The sequence below is a fragment of the Mixophyes fleayi genome, chromosome 5, assembly GCF_038048845.1.
Source record: "Mixophyes fleayi isolate aMixFle1 chromosome 5, aMixFle1.hap1, whole genome shotgun sequence".
Taxonomy (NCBI): Eukaryota; Metazoa; Chordata; class Amphibia; order Anura; family Limnodynastidae; genus Mixophyes; species Mixophyes fleayi.
Window position 1 is genome coordinate 278,576,768 of NC_134406.1, and position 21,388 is coordinate 278,598,155.

The window sequence follows — 21,388 nt, forward strand, 5'->3', positions numbered from 1 at the left end:
ACAACAATAAGTAGTAGCGTTGAAGTGGTTTGGAAGACTGTAGTGCACGGAGGCAGCGGATAGGAATCAGCTAACAGTCACGATGATATAGTTGATGGTAGAAGTGGTATGGGGACCACAGTAGTAGAAGTGGTTTGGAAACCACAGAGGTAGAAGTGGTTTGGAAACCACAGGAATCAGCAGCGCTGAAAACACGAGGAATACAGGAACACCTTCAGAGACTCATAGGGAATGAGACTCCAAGATCAGGCAACGTGGTGTTGACCACAGGTGCTTAATATAGGGAGTGTTGCCTGATCTGCCAATTGAGTTAAAGGGACATACACAGAAGTATAGGAAAGGGCTGCGCATGCGCAGACCCTCAGGATGGAGGACGGCCACGGTTCCTAAATGTCCGGGAAGAGGCACTCACGGTACGGTGAGTGACAGTACCCCCCCTTTTAAAGGTGGGCACAGAACGCCTGGAACCGGGCTTGTCCGGATTTTTGGAGTAGAACTTCTTCAAAAGGGCAGGAGCATTAAGATCTTCAGCTTTGATCCAAGAGCGCTCCTCAGGACCAAAGCCCTTCCAATGAACGAGGAAACGGAGGACTCCTCGCGCAATTTTTGCATCCAATACCTCAGTAATCTCGAAATCCTCCTCCTGATGAACTTGAACTGGCTACGGAGCTGAGGGAGGAGTTGAGAAACGGTTGATGATAAGAGGTTTGAGTAAAGACATATGGAAGGCATTGGAAATCCGAAGATTCTTAGGAAGAAGAAGTTTCACACATACTGGATTGATTACTTGAATGATCCTATATGGACCAATAAAACGAGGGGCGAATTTCATAGATGGAACCTTCAAACGAATGTTTTTAGTAGATAACCAGACACGATCTCCAATTTTTAGTGGTGGAATAGCCCGCCTCTTCTTATCTGCGAAAGATTTATATTTGATAGATGTCTTCTTTAAACAGGTTTTGACCTGAGACCAGATATTTTTAAAGGTCTGACAAGCAATCTCCACCGCAGGAACTTGGGTGGGCGGGAGGGCAGGAAATTCCGGAAAAGACGGATGGTGACCGTAGACCACAAAAAATGGAGTTTTGGATGATGACTCATGATACATGTTGTTATGGGCGAATTCAGCCCAAGGGAGCAACTCTACCCAGTTGTCTTGATTGGCTGATGAGAACATCCTTATAAAAGTCTCAAGATCTTGATTGACACGTTCAGTTTGTCCGTTAGATTGCGGATGGTAAGAAGATGAGAGTGCTAATCGTATGCCCAAGGTTTTACAAAGGGCTCGCCAGAATCTGGAAACGAATTGTACTCCTCTATCCGACACAATCTCAGACGGACATCCATGAATACGGAAGATCTCTTTAATGAAATGTTCAGCCAGAATGGATGAGGAAGGCAAACCAGCCAGAGGAATGAAATGAGCCATCTTCGAAAATCTGTCCACCACCACCCAAATAGTGTTATGATTCTTACTAGGTGGTAAGTCAGTAACGAAATCCATACTAATATGGGTCCACGGTTTGGACGGAATGGGTAGTGGTCGCAGCAACCCTGCTGGAGTTCTGCGGGAGGATTTAAACTGGGAACATAGCTCACAGGAAGCAATGAACTCTTTGACGTCTCTCCTCATTGAAGGCCACCAGTAACTTCGAGAGAGAATCTCAAAGGTCTTGTGTTCACCGGCGTGCCCAGAAAAACGAGAGGCATGGAACCACAAAATGATTTTCCTCCTTAGAGTAGGAGGCACGAGGGTCTTCCCAAATGGTAGCGTTTTGGTGGATGAAGCAGCCAGTGAGATACATTTGGGGTCTAGAATGGTATGGTTGGAAACCTCTTCTATATCAGAGGACGTCATAAAAGCTCTAGATAAAGCGTCAGCTTTTTTGTTCTTGGCAGCTGGTTTGAAGGTTATTATTAATTCAAAACGGGAAAAGAAAAGAGACCATCTTGCTTGACGAGGGTTCAAGCACTGGGCAGACTGGAGATATGACAAGTTCTTATGATCTGTGAAGATCGTCACCGGATGGCGAGCTCCTTCCAGTAAGTATCTCCATTCCTCTAATGCAGCTTTGATAGCCAGTAACTCCTTGTCTCCGATAGTATAATTCTTCTCTGCGGGCAGGAGACCCCGAGAATAAAAGGCACAAGGATGAAATTTTTGCTGTTCCGAGCGTTGGGAGAGAATAGCTCCTAAGCCCACATTAGAGGCATCTACTTCCAGGAAGAAGGGGAGTGTCACATCAGGCTGTCGAAGGATTGGAGCCGAAGAGAAGGACTCTTTTAGTATTTGGAAGGCTTGAAGAGCCTCAGGCGACCATTGCTTAGGATTAGCCCCCTTCCTAGTCAAGGCCACAATAGGAGATGCAATGGAAGAAAAGTCTTGAATGAAGCGTCTATAGTAATTGGCAAAACCTAAAAAACGCTGGATGGCACGAAGAGTGGTTGGCTGGGGCCAATGTAGTACAGCATTCACCTTGTCGGGATCCATTTTCAGGCCAACTCCGGAAACTATATACCCCAAGAATGGAATCTGGGGTAATTCGAATGAACATTTTTCTAATTTACAGAACAATGAATTTTTCCGTAGCCTGGAAAGGACTTCTGCCACATGTTGGTGGTGAGAAGGCAGGTCCTGTGAAAAGATCAATATGTCGTCCAGGTAGACGACGACACATACATATAATAAGTCCCGGAAGATCTCATTAATGAACCCTTGAAAAACAGCGGGGGCATTACACAGCCCGAAAGGCATTACCAGATATTCGTAATGCCCGTCTCTGGTGTTAAACGCTGTCTTCCATTCGTCACCGGAACGAATTCTGATTAAATTGTAGGCACCACGAAGATCCAACTTAGTAAAGATACGGGCTCCCTTGATGCGATCGAATAGCTCAGTGATCAGCGGAATGGGGTACCGATTCTTGATAGTAATGGCATTGAGTCCACGAAAATCTATGCAAGGGCGTAAAGATCCATCCTTCTTTTTAACGAAGAAGAACCCAGCTCCAGCGGGAGAGGTGGAAGGTCGAATAAACCCACGCTGGAGGTTCTCCTGTATATACTCAGATGTAGCTTGAGTTTCAGGTAACGAGAGTGGATAGACCCGGCCCCTGGGTGGAGTCTTGCCAGGTAGAAGATCGATCGGACAATCCCAAGAACGATGAGGAGGAAGACGTTCAGACTGAGCTTTATCAAAAACATCGGTAAATGAAGCATATTGAGGAGGGAGTCCCGGTGAGGTAGATGAGATGGAAGATTGCTGTACTTTGAGAGGAATGACTTGGGAAAGGCAACGATGGTGACATTCAGACCCCCAAGACGTGACTTGAGGGGTGCGCCAGTCAATCTGGGGAGAGTGACACTGAAGCCATGGAAGGCCTAAGACAATTGGACTTGTCGTAACAGGAAGGATTAAAAACGATATTTCTTCATGATGCAGGGCACCAATCTGAAGGGTTACTGGAGACGTACTCTGAGTGATGAGACCGTTGATGAGACGTGATCCATCTATAGCCGTCACAGTAATGGGTGTTTTTAAGGTAATCACAGGTAGAGACCATTGATTTACTAATGATTTGGAAATGAAATTTCCTGCTGCTCCGGAATCAATCAATGCCTGTGACTCAAAGGTTTTGGTAGCACAGGAAATCGTAACGTCAAAGGCACAGACTTTAGATTTCATGGACGATGGAGAGGACTCCAGGGACCCTAACTTCACCTCTCCAGAACTAGTTAGGGCCTGGCATTTCCCGATCTCTTAGGGCAAGAGCTGAGCATATGAGTGGAATCGGCACAATAGATACAGAGTCTATTCTTTACTCTTCGTTTCCTCTCCTCTGAAGATAATTTGGAACGTCCTATCTCCATGGGAATCACAGAGGGTGAAACTGGACGAAATTGAGGGTTAGAACGAAGAGGTGTTTTAGCCGAAGTTGTTTTCTCAGCCTCTCTTTCACGAAATCTCATATCAACACGATGGCAAAGAGAGATCAGATCTTCAAGTGACGAAGGAAGCTCCTGGGTAGTCAGTGCATCTTTAATTTTATCGGAGAGCCCCTGCCAGAAGGCGGCAACTAGAGCCTCAGTGTTCCACTGAAGTTCAGAGGCTAAGATCCTAAATTGAATGACGTACTGTCCTACTGTATGAGATCCTTGTCGCAGACGGAGGATGCTGGAAGCAGCGGAGGTCACACGACCTGGTTCATCGAACACACTTCGAAATGTAGCAATGAATTTGGCACTATCTTGCAATATTGGGTCGTTTCTTTCCCACAGAGGGGAGGCCCAAGCCAGGGCTTGTCCAGAAAACAAAGAGATAAGATAGGCCACTCTGGAACGATGGGTAGAAAAATTTTGAGGTTGGAGCTCAAAATGGACTGAACATTGGTTAAGGAAACCCCTACAAATTTTGGGGTCCCCATCGTACTTTGACGGAGTAGGCAGGTGAAGCGTAGAAGCTGTAGACACCTGGGATGGCACTGGGGAAACGGAGGAAAGCACAGGAGCCTCAGTAGTAGCTGTCACTATCTGTCCAGATGTTCCTTGGGAGGTTAACGATTGATAACACTGAAGTAACAGCTGTTGGCGGGCATCCTGTTGCTCTACACGGCTGACCAGATGCTGCAGCATCTCTTTGGCTGTAGGTTCCGTATCTGGGTCTGTCATGGCCTGATCTTACTGTCACGGGCACTAGGAGTCTTTACCCAGGGATCACCAGGTGGTAGGCTTACCAGAGCAATGTAGATGGTAACAGGGTACTCTGGTAGCGGGGTGATCACGGAACAGGAACCAGCAGATGATGAGATGCTCAGGAAAGTCTATGACTAGCAGCACTGGTAATATGGAGGTAATAGTACACGAGGAACTGTAGGACAAGGACACGTGTAGGTAGTCAGTGGTCTGCGATAGCAAGTTGTACCACTGCTATAGTGAGGAGGAATGTCCAACAGAAACGAGGAGGTGATGAGAGTCAGCGGTCTGCGGATAGCAAGTTGTACCGCTGTCTGAGTGAAGGAATGGAATCCAAGTGGAGGTATCCGGGGAGTCAGTGGTCTGCGATAGCAAGTTGTACCACTGCTATGTGAGAAGATACTCGAACAGGTGATACCGGAAACAGGGATCAGTGGTCTGCTACTAGCAAGTTGTACCACTGAATATATATGTGAGGAGGTGCACGGGGAGAGACTGCAACACAGGATATACACAGGCACCTTATATACGATCCACAGTAACATGCACAATATATATATATAAATGACTGAACAGGTCTGCAAATATAGGAAGTCTCTTGAAACAGTCCAGCACAAGTTAACACAGTCAATGATGGCAATAGACTCAGCGTATAGCAGACTCCAGAGGAGAACCAACACAGTCCAGCAAGATATGCAATACACCAGCACAGTCAATGAGAAGTATGCATACCGTGGTTCAGAAGCAGGTAGTCAAATAGGAGTGCAGGGATACCTGAGCGGCAGGAGGCCGGCTGGATGAGAAGTCCCAGGATACCTGAGGCAGCGATCAGTAGGTGCAGCGCACAGATAAGTAGACCAACAGGGACACGAATCCACAGGAATCAATAACACGTGGAACTGGACTCACGCAGAACCCAGGAGAGTGGAGATGATCCAGCAGAGGAGTAGTAGATGAAATATAAATCCAATGCAGACAGGAGGGTAGACCTGCGGGACACGTGAAGGCGTGGAGAGCGGATCAGCAGTAGATGGATGATAGCGCGGTCAGCAGCAGCAGGACTCTGCGGTACACGGAGGTAACCAGTAGCAACCAATAGTTGTCAGTAGCGATGGCACACGGGATAGCAGAGCAGACCAGGAGCTGTTGATCACGGAGAGTAGCAAATGGCAATGAGAGCAGCAGTCTCGAGGAAACACAGAAGAGCTGAGAAGAGACTGCAGTGCACAGGAGCAGCGGATAGGAATCAGCTAACTTGTCACGATGATGAACACAGGCGAGTTGTAGGCTGGAGGCTGTAGTGCATGGAGGCAGCGGATAGGAATCAGCTCACTGACTTGATGAGGAACAGGTGAGTGGAAGTAAAGTAACGGTTGGAGTGCACAGAGGCAGCGGGTAGGAACCAGCAGTCACAGTGAAATATAATAGCGATGAAGTGGATGAGAGGACTGAAGTGCACGGAGGCAGCGGATAGGAATCAGCAAACAGTCACAACAATAAGTAGTAGCGTTGAAGTGGTTTGGAAGACTGTAGTGCACGGAGGCAGCGGATAGGAATCAGCTAACAGTCACGATGATATAGTTGATGGTAGAAGTGGTATGGGGACCACAGTAGTAGAAGTGGTTTGGAAACCACAGAGGTAGAAGTGGTTTGGAAACCACAGGAATCAGCAGCGCTGAAAACACGAGGAATACAGGAACACCTTCAGAGACTCATAGGGAATGAGACTCCAAGATCAGGCAACGTGGTGTTGACCACAGGTGCTTAATATAGGGAGTGTTGCCTGATCTGCCAATTGAGTTAAAGGGACATACACAGAAGTATAGGAAAGGGCTGCGCATGCGCAGACCCTCAGGATGGAGGACGGCCACGGTTCCTAAATGTCCGGGAAGAGGCACTCACGGTACGGTGAGTGACACCGTGTGTCCGCCAAAAGCTGAGTGACAGTGACTCAGGGCCGCTACCTTGACTGGTAACCTTAAAAGAGAGAGGGGGGGAAGCTTGGATTGATAGACAGCAGTCCCTGAAAGTGACTAGGATACTAGTGAGATGTTTTCCTTATACCCTGTATGTTGTCTGTGCCAGACTGTAGTGTTATTTGTTGCAGGTTATTATTTAAAAATGTTTATTGCTGCTTGGTGCTACCATTTTGTTAAATAAACTTACTTATCTTATTTTAGATATTTGCCTGGGTGATTTTGAACCTTGCATAAGTACTGGGTAGGCCAGCTGTGTGGCACAGAGGGTTACATTAAACGCGGTATCGTGAAAGTCTGGCAGTGATAGCGCTGGGAGTGTGGCACTGGAAGTGAGGGCCTTGGAGTGTAGCGTTGGGGGTGATGGTGCTGGGGGGGAGGCACTGAGGCTGATGATGCTAGGAGTGATGGTGCGGCCAGTGTGTGTCTGGGAGTGATGGTGCTGGGAGTGTGGTGCTGGGAGTGATGGCGCTGGGAGTGTGACGCTGGGAGTGATGGTGCTGGGAGTGATGGCGCTGGGAGTGTGACGCTGGGAGTGATGGCGCTGGGAGTGTGACGCTGGGAGTGATGGCGCTGGGAGTGTGACGCTGGGAGTGATGGCCTTGGAGTGTAGCGTTGGGGGTGATGGTGCTGGGCGGGAGGCGCTGTGGCTGATGGCACTAGGAGTGATGGTGCGGCCAGTGTGTGTCTGGGAGTGATGGTGCTGGGAGTGTGGTGCTGGGAGTGATGGCGCTGGGAGTGTAACGCTGGGAGTGATGGTGCTGGGAGTGTGGTGCTGGGAGTGATGGCGCTGGGAGTGTGACGCTGGGAGTGTGGTGCTGGGAGTGATGGCGCTGGGAGTGTGACGCTGGGAGTGATGGTGCTGGGAGTGTGGTGCTGGGAGTGATGGCGCTGGGAGTGTGACGCTGGGAGTGATGGCGCTGGGAGTGTGACGCTGGGAGTGATGATGCTGAGAGTGTAGCACTGGGAGTGATGGTGCTGGGAGTGATGGCCTGGAAGTGATGGCCTTGGAGTGTAGCGTTGGGGGTGATGGAGCAGGGAGTGAGGCGCTGTGGCTGATGGCACTAGGAGTGATGGTGCGGCCAGTGTGTGTCTGGGAGTGATGGTGCTGGGAGTGTGGTGCTGGGAGTGATGGCGCTGGGAGTGTGACGCTGGGAGTGATGGCGCTGGGAGGGTGATGCTGGGAGTGATGGCGCTGGGAGTGTGACGCTGGGAGTGATGACGCTGAGAGTGTAGCACTGGGAGTGATGGTGCTGGGAGTGATGGCGCTGAGAGTGTAGCACTGGGAGTGATGGTGCTGGAAGTGATGGCCTTGGAGTGTAGCGTTGGGGGTGATGGAGCAGGGAGTGAGGCGCTGTGGCTGATGGCACTAGGAGTGATGGCGCGGGCAGTGTAGTGCTGGGAGTGATGGTCTGTAAGTGATGGTGCTGGGAGTGTGGTGCTGGGAGTGTGACGCTGGAGCTTGTGATCTGGGAGTGATGGCACTAGGAGTGATGGCGCTGGGAGTGATGGCACTAGGAGTGATGGCACTAGGAGTGATGGTGCTGGGAGTGATGGCACTAGGAGTGATGACGCTGGGAGTGATGGCACTAGGAGTGATGGTCTGTAAGTGATGGTGCTGGGAGTGTGGTGCTGGGGCTTGTGGTCTGGGAGTGATGGCACTAGGAGTGATGACGCTGGGAGTGATGGCGCTGGGAGTGATGGCACTAGGAGTGATGGCACTAGGAGTGATGGTGCTGGGAGTGATGGCACTAGGAGTGATGACGCTGGGAGTGATGGCGCTGGGAGTGATGGCACTAGGAGTGATGGCACTAGGAGTGATGGTGCTGGGAGTGATGGTGCTGGGAGTGATGGCACTCGGAATGATGGCGCTGGGAGTTCTACTCAACAATCCTCTGCTTCAAAGGATCAATCAATAACATCCTAAAAATTCTGAACGTTCATTACAACAGGTCCTTATAGCCATCAGCGCCTCTGAGAAACGTGTCATGGATAAGATAGGAGAAGTACAAATAATGAGAGAGTGTTACTGAATAGGAGGCCCCAGAAATCTATCTTAGAGGGCACCACTGCCCCTATGGAAATCGATATTAGCAATCTTGTTATGCAAAGCAGTTCTTGCAAATAGAAGCTCTCCGATCTTGAAGGCACATGTCCAGAAATAGTGTTAAGTTTACAGGACAACCTTTAAAGGGTGAGGGGGCTTTTCTGGAAAGTTGGCTGTTTAAAGAATTTGGAAGAGAGGTTTTTACCCCACAGATTGCTGAAGAAAGAGCACATTGGCTTCCACTTCAACCATTGCGGCCGAGGGGTCCACCTCAAATATATATCGCTAAATTCCTCTACTATAAAGACCGGGAGGTGGTTATAAAATTAGCTACACAACATGGGTCTTTAACGTATGATAAACAAAATGTAGCCAATTTTCCTGATTTTGCCACGGAAATACAGCAAACGGTGCACAGTTCATGTAGGATAAGCTGCATCTCTATGTTGTATTCTGCACGTCTTCGCATTGTTGCTGATGGAAGAACATATTTCTTTACTTCTCCTAAGGATGCTACAGACTGGCTTGAGGTCCCCCATCTGGCCACAATGCCAGCAGAATAGAGTGCAATCATAAATATTTTTCTGTGGCCAAGGATTTTTTAGCAGAGTTGTACCCAATCCTTAAATTATCATCATCATCACCAGTTATTTATATAGCGCCACTATCATTAATAGAAAATAATGTTTGATTTATCAGGGGTCTTCCTGTTAACTTTTATTTTAGACTGCTCTGCTTGATGGAGTTGAACTAAATGGCTTTAATGCTTATTTTAGAAAGTATAATATTGCTGTTACTTGTATTAATGTCATGTAAGAGGTTAGTCTGCTGGAGAGGCTCTGCTAGGAGGCTTCAGATTTCCTTCTCTAATTATTATTATCGATCGGACGATAAAGACCATTTGGCCCATGGTGTGTACAGCGAAACAATGACCAATGGTCGTTCCAAAGCCACTGAAATCGTTGATCGAGATTTTCAAACTGGTTTGTAAATCTCGTTCGGCAATGGAACTACGTCGTTCCAATCCTGCAGTGTGTACGACTTCACGACCAATTGTCCGACATTCTGACAATATTTCCTCCAACAGCGATACCTTTTTGGGCGTGTATATTTACATTTATGATGCTGTCTCTATATCTCCCGCGTGGTGCGGTGCCATAATTCTAGTGGTGTGCTTTTAATGGAACAGCAATAGAAAACCTGTTTCATAAGGTCCATATGTCATTTATGTTTTCCAGTGTGCAAGTGTATACAATATACATTGTTAACACATGTGAAAGTATAGTCTCTGTGGCTGTATCACTTATAAATAACTTATTGCAGATATTTATTTTAATTAGGAGTGCAGTGCATCTCTGTATATCATTGGTATGTATGGAAATGTATTGACTTCTGAGACAGTATGTCATGTTTGGGTTTTCCAATTGTCTAGTCAAATCATGTTAATTAGACCTTTTCATTGCTGAGTGACCAAAACATCTGTTGAGCCTGAAAGACAGGAGGAGGTAATTATACTTGCTGGTAGACTCCCTATGCAAGTGATCACAGATGAATGTGAATTTTGCAAGTTAATTTGCGTTCAAAACAGGATTAGATAATGTTATATCCTGATGTTAACAATCAATATAAAACCTCAGATGTTGTGGTCCCGCTAGCAGCAATGTAAAAGGTGTTAAACCCCTCCAGGCTGAGTTATGTGCAGGCTGCATGAAGCACCTGGATTGGTTAGGAGGCTGGATTACCTCCTGCCAGGGTATCTGTGTAACTCTGTATACAAAGTGCTCTGTTTGACCATGTATTATTAATATACCATCTGTACTTTCTAGATATCACTAGTACCTCAAACTAATGCATGTAAATGTGCCTTTTAGGACTTCCTGAGCTAATAAAACATCACTGCTTAAGGAACCTGTTTTGACGCCTACTTACCTGCTGCAATTCCTGTGACCACAGATTAGACCAATCTAATCCGTTATCCGTCTGTTCTGAGGTTTGGACCCAGCATCCAGTACCAATGCTCTGCCCACTACCTGCAGCTCTGGCCAGTGTGATAGGCCAGGGGGAACCATCCACAGCAACCCTGATCTGAAGGTAAGAGGTCAGGTGTACCAGCCCAGGTGCCCAGTGAGGGGTACACTAGCAGCGACAGTTACCCAGAAGGAAGCAGGTCTAGGTGCTGGTGAAGGAGCCTAGTGGTGGCAGCAGAAGCCCCTCCTACTGCAGTTAGATTGCGCAATTGGGGTAAAGAAAATGGGATGGTGGAAGGCAAGTCCAAATGTTCCCCAGCAACGATGGACAGGGTGGCATAGGAGGTCCATCCTGTCACAATTAGTATCTCAGAAATTTTAGACATAACAGGTTAAAGGAAAATGACAGCTCAAGATCTTGCTGAAGTGTTTTCTAAGTATTTTGAAACTCTATATGTTTCACAAGTTCACTATTTTAACGAGAAATTGTGTAATTATCTTGATACTGTTTCCCTTCCCAAATTCTCCAAGGAACGTAGGTAATTTCTTGACTCTCCACTGATATTACATGAGATAAATATGGCCATCACCTCGTTTTTAATGGTGAGGTCCCAGAGGGGTGACTGTGATACCTAGTGAGCTCTACAACATAAGGCGTTCTATGTCAATCATTTTCTTCAAACCTTTAATGGCCCGATGACCTCAGGTTTCTTATCCCAATGTCTGAGGCTTTGATTGTGGTGCTTTTCAAGGCAGTGAAAGATCCACTTTACCCCAACTCATTCTGCCAAATTTTCCTATTTTCAACGGATGTTAAGTTTTTTAAAATTTTGGCAACTCCCCCAGACCAAACTAAAATTATACCTGGCAACCCTACGGAAAATTAATCTTAGGCAATGGTATACAATTTTACAACTAATCTTTATAGACTGGATTAAGCTGATGTATCCAAGTCCTGCAACTCTGGTTTCTATAAGTGGTTACGTATCTTCTATCTTTGCTCCGGGTACTCGGCAAGGATGCCCCCTCTCACCTCTTTGTATTGGCCCTTGAACCACTTGCCTGCATAATTAGAAAACATCCTATCCATGGATTTTGAGGTGGGGCATGGACAGAGACAATAGCTTTATACGCTGATAATATATTGTTGTTTCTGTCTCATGCGGATGAGCCCATTGATTCCTTACTCCAAGTGCTTGATGGATTTGGCTCATTTTCATGACTTAATTGGGACAAATCCAACATTGTTCTTTTGAAAGAAAGTTGAGGCAGGACAAATTTTCAGGCAGTTACTTCTACCATGGACATCTCTGTGCAGATATATCAGTAATTGTGTTACAAACAATATGTCACAATATATATAACTGAATGCTCAGCCATAAATTGAGTATTTTAAGGACAGGTTTCATGTTGCGAAAAGTCATGTCGGGCAGAATTAGCCTAATTAAAAAGATATTCCAACCTAAAATTCTTGTCTGAATTACAGCAGTCTTCATTGTTAATTCCACCTCAATTTACCATTGTAATTCTGTTTGGTCTGGGTGGATAAAAGGATCAGATTGAGCATACTTGAATGAAGCACCTGGCATGTATACGACAATGGGTTGTTTATGGTGAGAGTCTAACTTATCTATTAAATGCCAACAAATTCAATTTTATATAATTTATAGGGTACACCTTACCCCTATAAGGTTTGCTGTCCCAAATGTCGGTGTGCACTGGGCTGCTTCTGGCACCTCTGGAAGTGCCCTATGGCACAAACGGTTTGGATAAATGTTACAAGCAGCATTGCTAGGTCTGCATCTCTCTATGTCACGTGAAGGTCCGGGTCTCTGTCTGTTCTGTCTATCTCTGATCGGACTGAGGCTGTGAATCGAACAACTAGGCAACAAATAAATATAGTACTGTTGGCTAAGGTATATATAGCCGGATTTACATGGCTAATAGCCCTCCTAAATAAGAGGAAAAGGAATAGAAAGCAAAAAAAGGAGTAGGTTTCTCCTGGACAATGTTACAATACAAGGGGTGCAAATTAGTTTTTTATTTTGCACATAAGTTAAATACTGACTGTTTTTTCATGTAGCACACAAATACCTGATAGCTTATTTGTAGGACATGCCCTACCCAACTATAAATCTGTCCTCACATTTTACATTTACCTCCCCCTCCAATGCAATGTGGTTTTGCCCAGGTGAAAAGCTACTTATTCTTTTTGCTTAACGTTACTTAATGATTACTAAAGTAGAGGTCTTATCCTCGCTATAGGGGGTGAGAATTATCATAAGCTGCTGTTACAGATCATATCAGTTTGGAATACTGAGAGCTGTGATGTGGAGTCAATGATCGCTCTGTCCTTGGCAATGTCCTGTACACGGGATCTTGGGAGAGAATCAGATTGAGGACGTCCAATCATGGGTCCTTCAACATCTGTCAGTGTTTTATTCACAAGTGCTTTAACTAAACTTACAGGAACTTCTACAAATTCCAGACCAAACGTGGACACAACACCGGACTATATGCTAAACATGGCACGTAGCCATCTACTATCTGGGACAATAATACTGATAGGGCGTTTGGTATCATCCCTACCTTTAGTTTATAATTCCACTTACTGTTTATGAGCTGATACTGCTGGCCATGTACACTATATAAAGGGATTTATCAAGTGTAAGGAGCAACGTATCAAGGTTATAAAGGACATTAATACTTCTGAATCACCACAATGAAATATCCTCCTACTAACGGGGACTTACCACAGAGAAGTTGCTTGGTCCACATTTTCTATCTCGATAACGACACTCTAAGATCATATCCTCCATAGTGTGACCAGTGCGGTCATAGAAGTCTTGCATGTCAAAGGATTTCTCAATTGCAGCATTGTCCTCTTCTGAGATATTTAAATCACTTTTTATTTCATCTAAGTTTTCGGCCAGATCCAGGAATTCCTTCATCCAGTACAGATCGTTGTTGTTCATCTGCTTCTTTCGGAAACTGTTGTAGTTACATATGGTGATGGCTGGGAATACCATGAGGCTGCTCTCCGTTTCATCCAGCGTGGTAACATGGTTGTACTCTGAGTAGAATCTGATCCGATCGGCCACTTGGAAGAGGAAGCAGCCGAGAGATGACAGAAAGGCACAAGCCCAAAACACCCGCCGTGGGGTCACCCCGCCTGGCAGGAAAACATGGCTGATCCCGTGAAGAGTAGAGTTACTGGCAAAGACTGTGAGATCTGAAGCCTTACCATTGCTTTCTTCTTCCTCCTCTCCCTTCGGAGGTTTAAGAATATCCATTACTGCCGATTGGGAGTGGACCCAACAGGGAGCAGAGGACTGAGGGCAGTTGTGATGGCTCTGGTCCCTCTCCCAGACTTCAGGCTGTCTAGATAGGTTATAGTAGCAGAGTAAGATCAACTTCACAAGGAAGGACGTCCGTGTGTCTGGTGGGATGCTGCAGAAGTTTTATGTCTCTTGCTTTCTGGTCCTTGAATGAGGAGGGGGAGCGATGCTCTTAGAGACCACAGACCAGTGCAGAGGGCAGAAATAATCGATCAGCTCGAAACAAAATACTGTGTGTCCTGTGGGACATGGGGAGAAGGAGGAGGGGGGGGGGGGCACAAGGAGAACCAGAGAGAGGATAAGGGTGTGATACACAGCGAGAACTACCAAGGACAGACACTGCTGCTTCTCATTGTGTGTTAAATAATCATCATTATTGTACAACCTGCTGTTTATATGAAAAAGAGCAATGTTCTGCAGATCTCTAGAGAGGTCAGTAATGTAGTAATCTGCAGAATATATCACTATGTATCTGTCAGGGGGTACATGGAACAGAGCAATGTTCTGCAGATCTCTAGAGAGGTGAGTAATGTAATAATCTGCAGAATATATCACTATGTATCTGTCAGGCGGTAAATGCAACAGAGCAATGTTCTGCAGATCTCTAGGGAGGTCATTAATGTAATATTCTGCAGAATATATCACCATGTGTCTGTCAGGGGGTAGATGGAACAGAGCAATGTTCTGCAGATCTCTAGAGAAGTCAGTAATATAGTAATCTGCAGAATATATCACTATGTATCTGTCAGGGGGTAGATGGGACAGAGCAATGTTCTGCAGATCTCTAGAGAAGTCAGTAATATAATAATCTGCAGAACATATCACTATGTATCTGTCAGGGGGTAGATGGGACAGAGCAATGTTCTGCAGATCTCTAGAGAGGTCAGTAATGTAATAATCTGCAGAGTATATCATTATGTATCTGTCAGGGGGTAGATGGAACAGAGCAATGTTCTGAAGATCTCTAGAGAGGTCAGTAATGTAATAATCTGCAGAGTATATCATTATGTATCTGTCAGGGGGTAGATGGGACAGAGCAATGTTCTGCAGATCTCTAGAGAGGTCAGTAATGTAATAATCTGCAGAGTATATCATTATGTATCTGTCAGGGGGTAGATGGGACAGAGCAATGTTCTGCAGATGTATAGAGAGGTCAGTAATGTAATAATCTGCAGAACATATCACTATGTATCTGTCAGGGGGTAGATGGGACAGAGCAATGTTCTGCAGATGTATAGAGAGGTCAGTAATGTAATAATCTGCAGAACATATCACTATGTATCTGTCAGGGGGTAGATGGGACAGAGCAATGTTCTGCAGATCTCTAGAGAGGTCAGTAATATAATAATCGGCAGAATATATCACTATGTACCTGTCAGGGGGTAGATGGAACAGAGCAATGTTCTGCAGATCTCTAGAGAGGTCAGTCATGTAATAATCGGCAGAATCAGTGGCGCATGCAGGGGGGGTTTCTGGGTCTCCAGAAACCCCCCCTCCGCTAAAAAGTGCCCTACAAGTGCCCTACTGTAGTATACAGCAGCCGCGGCGCTGTCTAAGAAGCGTCCGCGGCGGTGCTGTATTTTATACAGCACCGCCGCGGACGCTTCATTGACAGCGCCGCGGCTGCTGTATACTACAGTGCAGCCGAAACGGCGCTGCCGCGCGTGCGCGGCAGGTCTCTAGATTATTTTTTTTCCGGGGGCGGAGGAAACCCCCCCTGACAAATCCTCCGTGCGCCCCTGAGAATATATCACTATGTATCTGTCAGGAGGTAGATGGACCAGAGCAATGTTCTGCAGATCTCTAGAGAGATCAGTAATGTAATAATCTGCAGGATATATCAATAGTTACCAGTTTGCACTGCAGCCTCGATGTAATAATCCAGGTATAGGAGGCCATGTAATAATCCAGGTATATGAGGCCATGTAATAATCCAGGTATAGGAGGCCTTGTGATCATCCCTATGTGTATCTGCTTCAATCTTCCCCAGTACTGGTGGAATCTGATCACCCGAATATATGTCCAATGACCACCTTCGGCTCTATACGTGTGAGGTGGATCATTCTGCTGTAGATCCTGGAGGGTGCAGCTGGTATAATCTTCCTCCAGCAGCGATCCGATACCTCCGGGAACATGTTTCACAGCCTAGTCTGGACATCCTATCATCTAAACATCAGTTTGTTTCCCCTTCCCAGGTATCTGACATCTCTCAGATCTGCTTTGGAATCACTATATGACGAGGCTGATATCACACTGAGCCCTTCATCATCATCATCACCATTTATTTATATAGCGCCACTGATTCTGCAGCGCTGTACAGAGAACTCACTCACATCAGTCCCTGCCCCATTGGAGCTTACAGTCTAAATTCCCTAACACACACACACAGACAGAGAGAGAGACTAGGGTCAATTTTGATAGCAGCCAATTAACCCAGCAGTATATTTTTGGAGTGTGGGAGGAAACCGGAGCACCCGGAGGAAACCCATGCAAACACAGGGAGAACATATAAACTCCACACAGATAAGGCCATGGTCAGGAATCGAACTCATTACCCCAGTGCTGTGAGGCAGAAGTGCTAACCACTGAGCCACCGTGCTGCCCCACGGTGGCGTAGTGGTTAGCCCGTTTGATGAAGAAGCCGTCTGGCTGCTATTTCTGGAGGTTCTGCCCCATGGGCAAGGCACAGGGGTGTTGTTGATATGTTGTGTCTTCCAGCTGCTCTCTGTGCGGATGTGGCTACGTTGCATTAACGGGATGATTTGGGAGCCCCCCTGGGATCCACACAGCCCTCTCACACAGCAGATATGTAGCAACCACCTTGGTACGTTGGAGAAAAGGAACTTAAATCTAGTAGGTGGAATAGTATAAATGACATATACAATGTGATAGACAGTTTAATCTCCAATAACAATGTACAATAGAGATTTACGTGTACCCCTATATCCCCTCCTCCGAGAGACATACAGTATCTCTTTAACACATGTATGTAGCTGCAACGGAACCACGCCCTGAGCAATCCTGGATGCCTGTCAGTAATAGCCACACATTAGTCCGGCGAATAGACAAAGAGGATTCCTTACTGAAAGTAAAACAAAAAAATGAGTAACTTTTCACCTGGGCAAAACCATGTTGCATTGGAGCGGGAGGTAAATTTAAAATGTGTGGACAGGTTTATAGTTGGGGTCCTAGATTAACTTTAAATTTCAGTGTAAACATAAAGCTATCAAGTATTTGTGTGATACATGAAAAAGCAGCCAGTATGTAACTTTTATACAAAATAATAAACTAATTTTCACCCCTTGCATTGTAACATGGTTTGTCCGGGAGAACATTTACTCATTTTTTGTCGTACTTTCCTTAATGACTCAGGCCCAGAATAACTAGTCTGATTCAATTAAATAAACTTCACATTGACAATAGAAACAGACTCTGATTAACTAAGTAGACTTAGAACAACCAGTCAGGTTAATAAATAAATCACTCACATAACACTAAAGACTGAATGGCAGTAACAGCTCAGGATATAAACCTCCTCTGCTATTAGTTACTACTAGTGCAGACTGATATATATACAGCTCTGCCAGGAAATGCCATCTTATAATTAACGTCATATCACTGACACCACAGTCACTCCTGAAACAGTTCTGGAAGCAATAACAAATTAATATATGTATAATATTGGGCACCGTTGATACAGATTTATCTGATGAGTGTGCAGTAATCCAACCTAATGTGCAGGTCATTGGTACGGCCTCACCTAGAATACAGTGTCCAGGTCTGGAGGCCATATCTCCAGAAGGATATAAATACATTACAGACTGTACAGAGAAGGGCAACTAAAATGGTGCCTTATGTAGTATTTCTGTGCGCTTGTGTGCGCTACATGAAAAAAACAGCCAGTACTTAACTTATGTGCAAATAATAAACCCATTTTCACCCCTTGTATTGTAACATGGTTTGTCCAGCAGAAAACGTACTCATTGTTTTGCCGTAGTTTCTTTAATGACTCAGCCCTACTTCCAGGGCTCTCCGCCATGGTCACCCCTCTGCAGCGTCTCCCCGCCATGGTCACCCCTCTGCAGGGTCTCCGCCATGGTCACCCCTCTGCAGCGTCTCCCCGCCATGGTCACCCCTCTGCAGCGTCTCCCCGCCATGGTCACCCCTCTGCAGGGTCTCCGCCATGGTCACCCCTCTGCAGGGTCTCCGCCATGGTCACCCCTCTGCAGGGTCTCTGCCATGATCACCCCTCTGCAGCGTCTCCCCACCATGGTCACGCCTCTGCAGCGTCTCCCCGCCATGGTCACCCCTCTGCAGGGTCTCCGCCATGGTCACCCCTCTGCAGGGTCTCTGCCATGGTCACCCCTCTGCAGCATCTCTCCGCCATGGTCACCCCTCTGCAGCGTCTCCCCGCCATGATCACCCCTCTGCAGGGGCTCTCTGCCATGGTCACCCCTCTGCAGGGTCTCTGCCATGGTCACCCCTCTGCAGGGTCTCCCCGCCATGGTCACGCCTCTGCAGGGGCTCTCCGCCATGGTCACCCCTCTGCAGCGTCTCCCCGCCATGGTCACCCCTCTGCAGGGTCTCCGCCATGGTCACCCCTCTGCAGCGTCTCCCCGCCATGGTCACCCCTCTGCAGGGGCTCTCTGCCATGGTCACCCCTCTGCAGGGTCTCCCCGCCATGGTCACGCCTCTGCAGGGGCTCTCTGCCATGGTCACCCCTCTGCAGGGTCTCCCCGCCATGGTCACGCCTCTGCAGCGTCTCCCCGCCATGGTCACCCCTCTGCAGGATCTCCCCGCCATGGTCACCCCTCTGCAGCGTCTCCCCGCCATGGTCACGCCTCTGCAGCGTCTCTGCCATGGTCACCCCTCTGCAGGGGCTCTCTGCCATGGTCACCCCTCTGCAGGGTCTCCCCGCCATGGTCACGCCTCTGCAGGGTCTCCGCCATGGTCACCCCTCTGCAGGGTCTCTGCCATGGTCACCCCTCTGCAGCGTCTCCCCGCCATGGTCACGCCTCTGCAGCGTCTCTGCCATGGTCACCCCTCTGCAGGGTCTCTGCCATGGTCACCCCTCTGCAGGGTCTCCCCGCCATGGTCACGCCTCTGCAGGGTCTCCGCCATGGTCACCCCTCTGCAGGGTCTCCGCCATGGTCACGCCTCTGCAGCGTCTCCCCGCCATGGTCACCCCTCTGCAGGGTCTCCCCGCCATGGTCACGCCTCTGCAGCGTCTCCCCGCCATGGTCACCCCTCTGCAGCGTCTCCCCGCCATGGTCACGCCTCTGCAGCGTCTCTGCCATGGTCACCCCTCTGCAGGGTCTCTGCCATGGTCACCCCTCTGCAGGGTCTCCCCGCCATGGTCACGCCTCTGCAGGGTCTCCGCCATGGTCACCCCTCTGCAGGGTCTCCGCCATGGTCACGCCTCTGCAGCGTCTCCCCGCCATGGTCACCCCTCTGCAGGGTCTCCCCGCCATGGTCACGCCTCTGCAGCGTCTCCCCGCCATGGTCACCCCTCTGCAGCGTCTCCCCGCCATGGTCACGCCTCTGCAGCGTCTCTGCCATGGTCACCCCTCTGCAGGGTCTCTGCCATGGTCACCCCTCTGCAGGGTCTCCGCCATGGTCACCCCTCTGCAGGGTCTCTGCCATGGTCACCCCTCTGCAGCGTCTCCCCGCCATGGTCACCCCTCTGCAGGGTCTCCGCCATGGTCACCCCTCTGCAGGGTCTCTGCCATGGTCACCCCTCTGCAGCATCTCTCCGCCATGGTCACCCCTCTGCAGCGTCTCCCCGCCATGATCACCCCTCTGCAGGGTCTCTGCCATGGTCACCCCTCTGCAGCGTCTCCCCGCCATGGTCACCCCTCTGCAGCGTCTCCCCGCCATGGTCACCCCTCTGCAGGGTCTCCACCATGGTCACCCCTCTGCAGCGTCTCCCCGCCATGGTCACCCCTCTGCAGGGTCTCCGCCATGATCACCCCTCTGCAGGGTCTCCGCCATGGTCACCCCTCTGCAGCGTCTCCCCGCCATGGTCACCCCTCTGCAGGGGCTCTCTGCCATGGTCACCCCTCTGCAGGGTCTCCCCGCCATGGTCACGCCTCTGCAGGGGCTCTCCGCCATGGTCACCCCTCTGCAGCGTCTCCCCGCCATGATCACCCCTCTGCAGGGGCTCTCTGCCATGGTCACCCCTCTGCAGGGTCTCCCCGCCATGGTCACGCCTCTGCAGGGTCTCCCCGCCATGATCACCCCTCTGCAGGGTCTCCGCCATGATCACCCCTCTGCAGGGTCTCCGCCATGGTCACCCCTCTGCAGCGTCTCCCCGCCATGGTCACGCCTCTGCAGCGTCTCCCCGCCATGGTCACCCCTCTGCAGGGTCTCCCCGCCATGGTCACCCCTCTGCAGCATCTCTCCGCCATGGTCACCCCTCTGCAGCGTCTCCCCGCCATGATCACGCCTCTGCAGGGGCTCTCCGCCATGGTCACCCCTCTGCAGCGTCTCCCCGCCATGGTCACGCCTCTGCAGGGGCTCTCTGCCATGGTCACCCCTCTGCAGGGTCTCTGCCATGGTCACCCCTCTGCAGGGTCTCCCCGCCATGGTCACCCCTCTGCAGGGTCTCCGCCATGGTCACCCCTCTGCAGCGTCTCCCCGTCATGGTCACCCCTTCTGCAGGGGCTCTCTGCCATGGTCACCCCTCTGCAGGGTCTCCCCGCCATGGTCACGCCTCTGCAGGGGCTCTCCGCCATGGTCACCCCTCTGCAGCGTCTCCCCGCCATGATCACCCCTCTGCAGGGTCTCTGCCATGGTCACCCCTCTGCAGCGTCTCCCCGCCATGGTCACCCCTCTGCAGGGTCTCCGCCATGGTCACCCCTCTGCAGCGTCTCCCCGCCATGGTCACCCCTCTGCAGGGGCTCCCCGCCATGATCACCCCTCTGCAGGGTCTCCGCCATGGTCACCCCTCTGCAGCGTCTCCCCGCCATGGTCACCCCTCTGCAGCGTCTCCCCGCCATGGTCACCCCTCTGCAGCGTCTCCCCGCCACGGTCACCCCTCTGCAGCGTCTCCCCGCCATGGTCACCCCTCTGCAGCGTCTCCCCGCCATGGTCACCCCTCTGCAGCGTCTCCCCGCCATGGTCACCCCTCTGCAGGGTCTCCCCGCCATGGTCACCCCTCTGCAGGGTCTCTGCCATGGTCACCCCTCTGCAGGGTCTCTGTATATCTCATGTATGACCGGCTCTAACGAGCAGTGCAGTGCAAAGACTCCTCTACTCCTTTCTCCCCCTCTTGTGCTGTCACTGCCAACCAGGAACTGGTGCCTCAGTTAGGGCACCCCTGAGGGTGGGTATACCCCTCTATCACAGCCCTTCTCTATGGGCTTT

At 49.1% G+C, this 21,388-nt stretch overlaps 1 protein-coding gene across 2 annotated transcripts in view; it reads right to left on the reverse strand.

Annotated features, from left to right (window-relative positions):
* LOC142159411 (acid-sensing ion channel 1C-like) overlaps positions 1-15,923 on the reverse strand; it is a 79,100-nt gene extending 63,177 nt beyond the window's left edge. For both annotated transcript variants that reach the window (XM_075214285.1, XM_075214286.1), the window contains exons 1-2: positions 15,875-15,923; positions 13,439-14,262 (exon numbers count right to left, since the gene is read on the reverse strand). In XM_075214285.1, coding sequence (XP_075070386.1) covers positions 13,439-13,978 — 540 coding nt within the window. In that variant the 5' untranslated portion in view covers positions 13,979-14,262; positions 15,875-15,923. The remainder of the gene's footprint in view (positions 1-13,438; positions 14,263-15,874) is intronic.
* Positions 15,924-21,388: the final 5,465 nt, after the last annotated feature.